This window comes from Pelophylax lessonae, assembly GCF_965119305.1.
Source record: "Pelophylax lessonae genome assembly, chromosome: 2".
NCBI classification, from domain to species: Eukaryota; Metazoa; Chordata; class Amphibia; order Anura; family Ranidae; genus Pelophylax; species Pelophylax lessonae.
Genome location: NC_138769.1, coordinates 700,212,006 through 700,224,389, shown reverse-complemented (window position 1 = coordinate 700,224,389; position 12,384 = coordinate 700,212,006). Strand labels below are relative to the sequence as shown.

At 44.0% G+C, this 12,384-nt stretch overlaps 1 protein-coding gene across 1 annotated transcript in view; it reads right to left on the bottom strand.

Moving 5' to 3' along the window:
* LOC309548257 (NACHT and WD repeat domain-containing protein 2-like) overlaps positions 1-12,384 on the bottom strand; it is a gene marked incomplete at both ends in the record, with an annotated part of 108,146 nt that overhangs the window by 33,456 nt on the left and 62,306 nt on the right. The window contains one exon of the mRNA XM_082248206.1: positions 5,889-5,977. Coding sequence (XP_082104332.1) covers positions 5,889-5,977 — 89 coding nt within the window. The remainder of the gene's footprint in view (positions 1-5,888; positions 5,978-12,384) is intronic.

Genomic DNA, 12,384 nt, shown 5'->3' with positions numbered 1-12,384 from the left:
GTCACTAGGAAGTTGAATCTTAGGAAGAATAATGACCATCGTACCTGCCGGTGGGAAAGAGTTTTGTTAGTCTGGAGGTATTGAAGGTTTTTATGATCTGTATATATGAGTATTGGTAATTGGGTACCTTCAAGTAGATGTCGCCAATTCTCCAGTGCCAGTTTTATGGCAAGCAACTCCTTTTCACCCACTGGGTAATTCACCTCTGGGCTGCTTAGTGATTTTGAGAAGAAAGCAACTGGGTGGAGTGGTGAAGTATTTGTTGGTCGTTGGGAGGGAACTGCTCCTACTGCCACATTTGACGCATCTACCTCCAGAATATATTGGAGGGATGGGTCTGGATGGCGTAGTATGGGAGCAGAAGTAAAGCTTGATTTTAACAAGCGGAAATCTCCATTTGCTTCTTCTGACCATTTGAATGGTTTCTTTATACTTGTAAGTTGTGTGAGAGGTCTCACAATAGCAGAGAAGTTCTTGATGAACTTCCTATAGAAGTTTGAAAAACCAAGGAATCGCTGTAATGCCTTACGAGTTGTTGGTATAGGCCAATCCAGAATACAGGATATCTTACTCATATCCATCTTGATTCCGGTTTTGGATATGATGTATCCTAGGAATAATATTTCTTCTTTATGAAATAGGCATTTTTTTTAATTTCACGTATAGATTGTGTGCGAGTAATCTGGATAACACAAGTCTTACATGTTTTACATGTTCAGACAGAGATCGAGAATAGATAAGTATATCGTCCAGATATACCACAACACAGACATCAAGTAAGTCTCTGAAGATGTCGTTTATGAACCTTTGAAAAGCTGCGGGAGCATTACACAACCCGAATGGCATCACAAGATATTCGAATAATCCGTATCTGGTTCTGAATGCTGTTTTCCACTCATCTCCGTCACGGATTCGGATTAGATTGTATGCCCCTTTTAGGTCCAATTTAGAGAAGTAAGTAGCCCCACGCACTTGTTCAATGAGTTCAGGGATGAGCGGTAAAGGATAGCGATCCTTTATCGTAATGGTATTTAATTGCCTATAATCGATAATAGCCCTAAGACTTAAATCCTTATTGCGGACAAAGAAAAGTCCTGCAGCTGTGGAAGAAGTAGAGGGTCTGATGAACCCTTTTGTCAAATTCTCATCCAAGTATTCCTTGAGATGAGAGAGTTCATCCTGTGAAAGAGGATAAACATGACCGAAAGGCAATTTGCTGTTAGGGAGTAGATCGATAGTGCAATCATAATCCCTATGGGGAGGCAACACTTGAGCATTTTTCTCAAGGAATACTTCGGACAGATCCTGATAGCATAGTGGTGCAATCTCGTCTGACACCACAGACAGGATCTTTCCATAAGATGGGAGGTTACACGTAATCTCACAATAGTGAGAAGGGAAAGTTAAAGTCCGTCTTTTCCAATCTATGATTGGTTGATGTGTGTGTAACCAGGGGAGTCCCAAAATAATGGGAAAATGGGGTGAAGATAGTATATCAAAGGAGGTGGTCTCCATATGAGACTCGTTAGCAGTGACAAGGAGTGCTTGTGTCTGATTGGTGATTGGACCAGAAGATAGCGGGATACCGTTAATGAAACTAACAGAAACAGGTTTAGGTTTTGAAATAATAGGTATTTTATTTAAGGTAACAAAACGTGTATCGATATAGTTCCCACAAGATCCTGTGTTGATCATAGCCTTGGTGGTAATCCTAGTCTGGTCCCACTGTAATGTTAAATGAACAAAGAGATAGGGTTTAGAAAAGGAAGTCGTTAATCCCCCTAACAAGACATGTGAACACTCACCCTCTTTTTTGCGGACAAGGGGACAGACGCTTATCGAATGATCCGGGGATGCGCAGTACATGCAGAGATTACTGGATCTTCTCCTGGCTCGTTCAGTAGTTGATAAAGGTGGGCGTATGGTTCCTACCTCCATAGGAGTAGGGTCAACGGCCGAAATCCAAGAAGGACTAGACAATGGCATTCCCATTTTCTCAGCCTTTCTTTCTCGCAGTCGCCTGTCAATGTTGATACTGAGTTGTATTAAGGCATCCAAAGTGCCAGGTAAATCCGCTCGGGTGAGCTCGTCTTTAACGGCTTCTGACAACCCGAGCCTGAACTGAGTTCGCAGAGATGTATCATTCCACCCTGAATCAATGGTCCATCTTTTGAACTCTGCTACAAAGTCTTCTACAGGTCTCCTTCCTTGTTTTAAAGCCCTCAATTGGATATCAGCAGTACTCTGCCTATTGGGGTCATCATATAAACTAGCGAGTTCCGCTAGGAATAAAGGATAGGAGTTGAGAAGCTGATCATTTTTCTCAAAGGGAGAGTCTGCCCAGGCCCGTGGATCACCCGTTAAGTATGAAATGACGGTACAGACTTTAATTTGATCAGTAGGGTAAGTACGAGGTTTTAGCAAAAAAAGCAATTGACATGCGTTTTTTGAATTCACAAAATTTTTTCCGATCACCTATAAACACTAGAGGAGGGTTTATTTTGGGTTCAGGGGGCTGAGCAGCAGTAAGCTGGGAAAGACGGGTTACCTGCTGTCTCAGAGTCTGATTGTCTTCTTTTACTTCAGTAAGAGCAAGTATTAATGCATTTACTTGTTGTGTTAATTGTGTCACTTGAGTGGGTAATTCTGCTGAATCCATTTTTTTGTGGTTCGTTCAATCTGTAACGCTCCTGCTGGATTTGCAGCTGCAGAATCTCCACTCAGTAGTCATGTAGAGATGTGTTGGAATACCAGATCCAACTCTCCAGACTCATCACTGTGGGCCTGTCTGCTTCAGCATACAGATATACACACACTCAATAAGATGTTCCTGGAGTGATAGGATGTATATGATAGTATGGAGGTGATGTGCTGAAGGGACAGGTGTGAGCAGTGACAGTAATGGTAAGCACTTGATAGTAATGTTCAGGAGAGTAGTAGATGGTAATAGGTAGAATGCAGATAGGTTAGTAATCATGTATGGTAACAGGTGGTAAGGACAGCAGATGACATATACAGGATAGACTAACCCAGTGCAAGGATAGATGGTAGTAGACTCAAGAGCTAGAAATCTATGTAACAGTGCAGATGGTAGAATTAGTATGCATAGATAGTAACAGTCCTTAATGTGCAGAAGATGATAGTGTAAGTTAGTTTATGGAGGATTCCCCTGTGGGGTACTTATCACTAGTAAGGTTTAGTAAGTAGAGGGGTCCAGTAGTAAGGGAGTGATCCGGTAGCGAGATACGGGATCAGTAGCGAGGTTCCGGTCTATTCCAGGTAAAGGCAAATAGCTGGAGGTTCCGACAGCAAGACAAGGCTTGTAAGCATGTAGGCACACATTGAACGAACAACGTGAGAGAGAACGCCGGCGATTGAAATAGCCGCTCAGCGGCGCTCAGCGATGACGTCATCCGTCTTAAAGGTGTATGCGTTCCACCTAACTAGAAAGGTGGGACGCAATGTTGAAAGGAAAATGGTAAATAAGGGTACCAAAGGTACCAGAATCTTACACATGTATCAGTCTGGAAAGGGTTTCAAAGCCTAGGAGAATGTTGAGCCATCAGTTCGTGACCTCATACTCAAGCGCACTTGGGTTATGCAGCAAGACAATAATCCAAAACACACCAGCAAGTCCACCTCAAATGGCTCAGAAAAAAACCCAAAATTAGGTGTTTAGAGTGGCCTAATCAAAGTCTGGACTTAAATCCAATTGAGATGCTGTGACATGACTCATGCTAAACAACCTCCAATGTGGCTGAATTAAAACAATTCTGCAAAGAAGAGTGGGCCAGAGTTCCTCCACAGTGATGAGAAAGACTCACTGCCAGTTATCGCAAATGCCGCCAAGGGTGGCACAACCAGTTATTAGGTTTAGGGGGCAATTACTTTTTCACATAGGGCCAGGCAGGTTTGGACAGCTTTTTTCCTTTAATAAATGAAATCATCATTTTAAAAACTGCATTTTGTATTTACTCAGGCTATCTTTGTGTAATATTACAATTTGTTTGATGATCTGAATCATTTAAGTGTGACAAATATGCAGAAAAATAAAAAAATCAGGAAGGGGGCAAATACTTTTTCACAGCACTGTATAGCAACTCTAAATCACTCAAATGGGCAAAGTTATATTTTAGGGGCACCTTCAGTACAACATCTGCTTGTGTGGTAAGTGCCTGTATCCGCTTTTCCTGCACATACCATCCTTTATTTAAATTTAGCGCTACCCCCATAGGTTATGACAGCCAGGCAACACGCATTTCTCCTCTTACACAAGAAGTCAGTCCAGTAACATGTTTTTGTTATTTTTATTAGGGAATAACAACTTGGATAGGGTGAAGGGATTTATGGGATGCCCAGAAGATGATGAACGCAGCAAAACTTGGAGACAATCTTCCTCTCTCTCTGTACAAAAATCCTGAATTGTTTCCTTCTGTACAAACTCACAGTCCTGGATAGGTCAATAGCAAGAAGAGTCCATTACAGACTAAGGGTCCTGGGCCCTTCTGGCCAGTAGCACAAACTTGAGGTAACTGCTTGCCGGAGTGTTTCTCCTCCCTCTGTGGATCTGGTCCCAACTCCACTACTCACCAGGTTCTCCTTGGAAGTTCAGTACAGAATGCTGTAGAGTTTAGTAGCAAAAGCCCCTTACAGGCTAGGAACCCTCTGGCCCCTATTTGAAATTCAGCACAGCTTGTTGCACACTACATGTAGGAGTCCCTCCTCTCTCCCGAAGGACTGCTCCTAGCTCTACAGCAATCTACATGCAGGACATCTCTCTACTCCCCTGTAGATCTGCTCCCAGCTCCCCAGTCTACAGACACCTGCAGCCCTCCTGGCTGCTCTGGATATTTCCTGGGACAAGGATAAAGAGTTAAGCACAGTTTGGTCCTTTGCAAGCTTACTATGTGTGGCAGTCTTTCCCCTTGTGAATTCCTGGGTGTGCTGATGAACTCACTGTCCTCTCCTTGCCCCCACTGCTCCCAGGTGGTTCTCCTAATCACACTGTACTGCTGAAGCATTCCTTCCTCAGCCAGCCCAAGCCGCCAGCCTGTGGGGCTCCCCCCTAGACTTAGAGGGCCCCTAAAGGCCACCGACAGACTCAGACTCCACAGCACTCCATCTCCATCTTACACCCGTCTCCCCTTGCCGGCATTACTCATCCATATTTAGGGGTTGGTATAGACCCCTTGCCAGACTCACAGCTTGGGGATTGGCTGAGCTCCCCTAGATATGCAGATCAACCCTCCTGGCCTCCGCCCTCCAGCTTCCAGAACATTCTCCAACTTTCCAGAACCAGGGGGAGGCACCAGAGACCTGCCTGTATGAGTCACCCAGCCCTCAACCAGACTATGTTTTGCCAACTCTAACACTGACACTGGAGGGTGCTACATTTGCTTATTTTTTGTTTCTTCCTGCCCCAGTACAGAGCAGTGAGGGAGTCATTATTGTCAGGAGGGTATCCAAACTTTGGAGCTTTTGGGGACCTTCAAGAATCGGTATTCACATCTTGCAACCACCAAAGAAATGAAAAAAGATGTGGGGCTCCCAAAGAGTTCACAACAGGAAAGGAAAATATATTGTAGATGTCCCAATTATATTGCATTTTCAACCTCTGGCTGACCCCTAGGATCTGCGCCTGTATCCCAGAAATGCAATGCCTGCCTTTTGAAGTCAGCTTAGTTCTAGGAGATTCTGTCTCACCTGTCTTCAGCAAAGTCTTGCCAACACTCTTAGATTACATTCTGGGAAAGAGAACAATCTAAACCCCACCTAAGAACAACCACAATTCACCTATTATCTAAATCTTATCTAAAATCTTTCTGGCCCTCAAAATCATATAGCACTATTGGACACATATATATGAATGGTTATATATATATATATACCTGGAATTCCAGGCCGTATGTGTGTCTGCAATATTCCCGAAGTTTTGGGTAGACATCTGTGCGTAGTGCAGCTCTCTGCCACTCCGAATCTAAGAAATAATTATTACAAGGCTTTATTAATGTTTAAAAAAGGAATTCTGATCTTACAGATCTTTCACAAAACTGACACCCGCCATTGTGCATTGTCGACATCATGACTAGAGTATTACAGATGTTCCCCACCTCTCGACAAAGTTAACACTAATTATTTATCTAGCCCCTCTTAACAAATAACCAAACCATGCCAATTTGGAGAAAATTTTGGCTGTGATGGCCATTTATTAACAAAACCAAAACTTTAACATTCCTTAAAACAGAAACAATAGTAATAAATAACATAAAGATTGCCGGTCTTGGGAGGCACTACGAATCAACATCAATTTTGTATCTGTGTGACTACTAAAGCTCCCCAGGCGTGATACACCGACTCCGGGACAACCCACCTCTTAGCAGATACTTCCTCATTACCACTTCCCAGGTTAACCACTGTTAACTGGGATACCACAGAGGACTCCATACCTTAGATTGGTCCCTACACTGAACAAGGGAAAATCTGAACACCTCCGAAGACCCCATCCGCCAAAAAAAGTTATAAACAACATGAATAAATGTTCCGAAATGCAGGGAGGGTGGGTGGGAAGCTTCTTCACAACCACTGGACTCTGAATGCTTGCCGCCTTACAGATCCCACGCTGCATCCCCCTTGCAGCCCTCCTCCACCTGAACAACCAATCCTAGGTGAGTGTCCTCCCCTCTCTCCCTACATTAACCTGATCCTTTCCTGGTTCCTCTGCCCCCCTTGTCATATGGCCCCTTTGCATATTTTTTTACTTTTTGCTTCGGGGCTTTCTAGCTTTCTCAACCTTTCTACCCTAGAGGAACCCTTGAAATAACTTTTAGGTCTCTGGAAACCCCTGATAAAACCAATTTATTGGGGGTCAATGGGAAAAATGCTCATCACAATACCATACCTCCCAAATTTTTGAGATGGGAATGAGGGACACCTATTAGCAAAAGAATGTAGGCATTGGACACACCCCCTGCCATGACCCCACACAAAAAATATTGGTTAGACCCAAAAGCTCATTTTTTTTTTACCACTACTATTCCTTTATATTGGCTGTGGAAATTTACAAATCCAGCAAGATGAAAGGTTTAGCACTGGGAAACACTTTTTGAAAGATAGAAAGTGCATTTTATATACTATTAGACCAAAACGAGGGACAAATGAGGAGGAAAGAGGGATAGAGGGACATTTTTCCGAATCAGAGATAGTCCTTCCAAATGAGGGACAGCTGGGGGCTATGACAATACTGGTGTAGCACTACCCCCAGAGGAGCCACTGAGACACCTCGCTCATCCAGCACTTACCATCACCCCTTGAGGTATTTCAAAAAATGTATTAGGCCAAAAATAGTCTAAAAGAAGAGAGGATTAGCAAGTGTACCTATACAAACAATCAATAAGTCAATAACGTTACCCTGAGAAATACAGTTAAACACCTGCAGTGTCCTAACTATCAGTAATTAACAGAACTGATCTGCATTTACCTAGCAACAATATATAAAGACAGTCCTAGCTTGTTATAACAGTCCCAGTTTTACCTCCCTGGTCAGTGATTGACGTAAATAAAAGTTAGCTGGCAAAAGTTGGGGCCCTTGAAGAAAGCACTTCCATTCCAGCAGACAACAGATGAACTTGTGCAGTTTTACTCTCTTGCCAGACTCAGGGCGCCCTCTTCTGGGTCTCTGGATAAGTGCTCCCGTTCGGTACAAGTCCTCAGACAGGGATAGGAATTGCTGTGATGGCTCTCGTTCAATCCTGCTGAGATAGTCTCTCTCTTCCTTCCTTACAAGTGCTGGGAGTGCTCTCTAATACAACTTCCTCCCTGGGAGAAAGTTCCTGGTCTTTCAGGCAGGGTCCTGCATGATGAGAGTCTCCTCTGAGGCCTCTCCTGATTGTAGTCAGCTATGGCAGGGTTCTGTATAGCAGCCCAGTCAACTGAGCCACTTTTCCCAAGCCACCCCCCCCCCCACCCCATTTATCTAGCAAGCCACTCCCTGCAAAATCTGATGACACGGACCCAGAAAGCAAGCAGCACAATTAATGAGACAACAATTTGTAAGGAATGCAATAATCAACTTCTGAGTTCCCCGTAATGTGCACAGATGTTATGCACCGAGTCCTTTTAGTGGTTGCAGGGGGGGGGGGAGCGAGGAGAGTAGAGAAGTCCTTGTAATGTAAATGTCCAGAATCAATAAGGGCCCAGAGAGGTTACAGTACAATGGCGACCAGCAATAGTGAATATCATATGCAAAGTGTTTCCTGTTAGAAGCTTTCATTTAAAGAGATGGGATAAAGGTATCTGCATGCAGTGTCTTTGTAGGGTATACACAGGGTGGGCTTCCACCCACTCACCAATCCTGATGATACCAAGGCTCAAGAGATTGGGATGTCCCGGAACAGGCTCTTGAAGAAACTGCAACCAGTAAAGGGTGCCTGGCCATGTACCTGACGACGCTGGGATTCAGCTGGGTCTGTAACGGTAACGATGAGAGTGACCCCCGACAGTCACTCGGCTGACAGAGAGCTGGTGATGGTGGATCTGCCTGTAGGTGAATGGCTCACTCCCTGAAGACTTTCCACGTCGTCCAGGCCATGCGGTCTGCTTGCATTCCCCCAAGCGGCCGCGTCCCTGCTCTTAGCTGAAGGCCATGGTCCCAAGAGAGTGAGCTCCTCCCTGGACCAGGCTATTTATGTCCTCACCATGCATCCTTCTCTCTCCCAGCCGGCTGGAACTTTTAGTGTGCAGCAGCACTGGCTCCAATGTAAATCCTGGCTCTCCGGACCACATGTCCCACGATCCCCTGCTTTCAGTAGTGGTCGCTCTCTCTCTCTGCCTTCAGGATATGATGACACAATATCTAGGCTGAACACTAGAGGGAAACAGGCTCCCTGCAGTCTCTGTTAAAGAATGTCCCATGGTGACACAGGTAAGTTAGCCATCGCCTTGGTAGCTACATCTGTATAATACTTTCTGTACTCTGTTTAGGTGAGTTCTAGTTCCCGTTCCTGCTATGAAATACTCAGTAACCTGTTTTATGGATGCCTGAACTTCTTAATAAAGCACTTTATAACTACGCTGCCTCCCAGAATACAGGACACAACACATTTAATATATCTCAACAAATTTTAGACAGAAGAAAATCTCGAAGCCTTAGTAAAATTTCTTGCACTCTGCAGCTTCAAATACATGGCAATCAGGAAAGACCAGGAAGGTCGTGTTACATACTAAACCATACTGGAACCAGGAGGCCACCCAACCTAAAAACATAATTCATAATGAAATATTGCCTCCAGCTTGCTGTGCTGGTGATATTCTTCATAGCATTATACGTCACAGACTTTTAACGGAGGCATCGAAAAAAAAGTGGGCTTATAAGTGTAGCGCACCCCCTATGGAGCCACAAGTAAGCTGGATCCCCACTCCTGCACAGCCAGACACACTGAATTTTCACAAGCACTCTAGAGTCAGAGATCAGTCCGTGGGTTTTTTTTTTTTTATATATATATATATATTTATTGAAGGGTTAAGAACCTGGATAGGGATGGGAGATTATGGGATGCCCACTTTACCAAATTTCAGGGACATTCTTCCCATATAAAGTCTCTATACACAGCTCCAACTTCTTCCTCTAGTACACACTTGCTTAATCCAGCTATATCACTCTGTGATGATTTGGCAGTCTCTAGCAACGGCCCATTACTGGCATGGACTCGTAGCCCCTATGAGTGTAGGACAGTAGAGTGACACTTGTACTTTCACATCACTTCCTCTCTGTGGTCACTGATCCCAGCAACACCTCTTTAGGCACTGCCAACTCACCTAGCTGCAGCTGCCCCTTTCAGTAGCCTTCCTGGCTAGCTTCTCCAGCACAGTCCCCCAGACTGACTCTCCACCAGCCCACCCGGCTGACTCTCTCTGCAGCTCACCTGACTGACTCTCTCCAGCTCACCTGGCTGACTCTCAGGATATATCCTGTGGAAGGACAAAGACTTAAGTACACAGCTGTCTTCAGGGAGAACTGGCTACATGTGGCAGTCTCCCCCCTTGTAAGTTCCCAGTAGTGCTTACCTACTCATGCTTTTCCTCCGTGTGGCAGCATCCTTTCAGCACCTGAGCCCCAGCCCAAGGTCAACCCCCCCCCCCTCCCCAGACTGGGGGGTGCCCCCATCTTCCACCCAACTGCCCCTGCTGGCATGGCCCATGTCTAGTTATGAGGTAAACTCTGCCCCCTGCCAGCCCTCTATTGAGGATTGGCCGAAGGCTCATAAATATTCCAGGTAGCTCCTCCTAACCTCCTGCCCACTAGCTCTAAAACATTCTCCAATGTTCAAGAAATGGGGGGGGGGGGCACTAGGGGAGCTGCCAGGATGAGTCATCTAGCCCTGACTCACTGAAATCTGACCCAAATTCACAGCTCAGGCTTAGCCCTGTGCTAGCTAAATTTACCTACAGTACCGAAAACCTATACTACTACTACTAGCACATACAGGGTGCAACATAAGGAATCTGTCACTTGACCCATTAGGGCTAAGAGCCTTTTCTCTCTATTAAATAGGCGGTTTAATGCACTGCAATGCAGAAAATACCCCCTAAGGAGTGGGACTATGTGGGCAACCAGACATCCAAATAATTCCCATGTATTTAGTTGTAGGTAAAAACAATTTTATTTATACAAACAATGTAAAATATAAAGGATTAAAGTGTTTGATATGCGAGACATGTTAACAAAGTACCGACATCCCAGTTGAATAATCAATATGTGGTAGAAAAAGACTACCAAAAGAAGTGGATGGGGGCTCGAGGTGTTCGAGCCTTCATCCAGAAAATACATGGAGAGCCATGGATGAGCATAGAAAGGAAAGAAATGTAGGGAGGGGGAAAAAGCAAAGGCTGGGTAAAAAAAGGGGGGGACAAGAGACAGAAAATGAAGAAGAAAAGAGAGGGAGGGGAAGAGAAGGGGAACAGGAAGAAGGGAGAAGAGAAAAAAATATATAGAAAAAGAGGAAAGAGAAGAAAAAAGAAGAACAAGGAGACAAAAAATAGAAAAATGAGAAAAAGAGAAAGAAAAAGAAGAAAAAAAGGAAAAAAAGAAAAGAAGAACAGAACAAAGTTCCAAGAAAGAATATGAATGAGGGCTGGTGGGATTTTAATGGTACCGTAGAAAAAATCATAGAAAAGGTGATAAAATCAAGTATTTTATTTATACATCATTAAAAACCAGGTAGGGGAAAACATTTATATATATATAAAAACATATCAGCGGATACAAACAGTACAGTAACAAAGGTATAGACAATAAGTGATGATAGATTTATAGCTCATCCGGTGTGCAAGACCTCGGAGAATTAACCCAACATGTTTCGCAGCCTGTGTAGGGCTGCTTCTTCAGGGGTCTGTAACATGCTATATAAGAGGAGAGTTTTAATAAACCTATGTAGAAACAAAACAAGTAATGAATAAACAAATAAGATACAGCTTAATGGTTAAACATGCACATGCGGCTCCTGTGTGTACAATGCACAGCCCATCACCACAAATCATCACCCGGCAGTGCACCAAGGAGGGAGAGAGCCCGGGATCCCCACAATACGTCTTACCCACGGATGTGGAGGAGAAATAAGACAAGAGTAGTCAAATGGCGTAAGTGTTGTGAACCAGCCGAGGTACCCCGAGGGATACCAGTAGGGTTCAAAAAGTGAAAAGAGAGAGCACACCAAAAATTTCCAAAGGGATATCCAAGGAAAGTGTTTGCTAGGGCAAGTAAAAGTAAAAATAGAACTTAAAAGGCAATAAATTTACCTTTAATGGTACTGAATTATATATGACTCGATAATGAGACCGAGTGATTTGGAACCCTAAAGCTCCTATCTCTAAAGAGAGAAATATAGAATATATTAAGAGGCATAACTGATCCTGACAAAGAAGCAACTTAGAAGGACAAAAACGAAGGGAAGGGAAAAGGGAAGGAAACCAGAGAACATAGAAAAGAGGGGAAAAAAGGATGAAACAAAAGAAGCAACACAGGGAAAGAAAGAGATGGGGAGAAAGAATGGAAAGGGAGACAAAACACACAACAAGCGTTAAAAAAGGGGAGGAGAAAAAGGGGGTAGGAAAAAAGGGGGGGAGAGGAGGAAAAACAAAAAAGGGGAAAGCAAATGAATGAAAAGAAAGGAGACATGAAAGAGATGACTACCTCACAGAGAATGCTGATAAAATATGGAGAGGCCGATTGAGGAAGAAGCAAACAAGCGTCTATAGCTGCAGTGGGTAGTGTCTAATTGTCATGCTCGTTCTGAGGTACGCCAGAGGGAACCACCTATAGGTATCCAGATAGAGTTGACCAAGTAGCACAGAGCATCTAAAGGGAAGATACAAAAATAGTTTGAAATT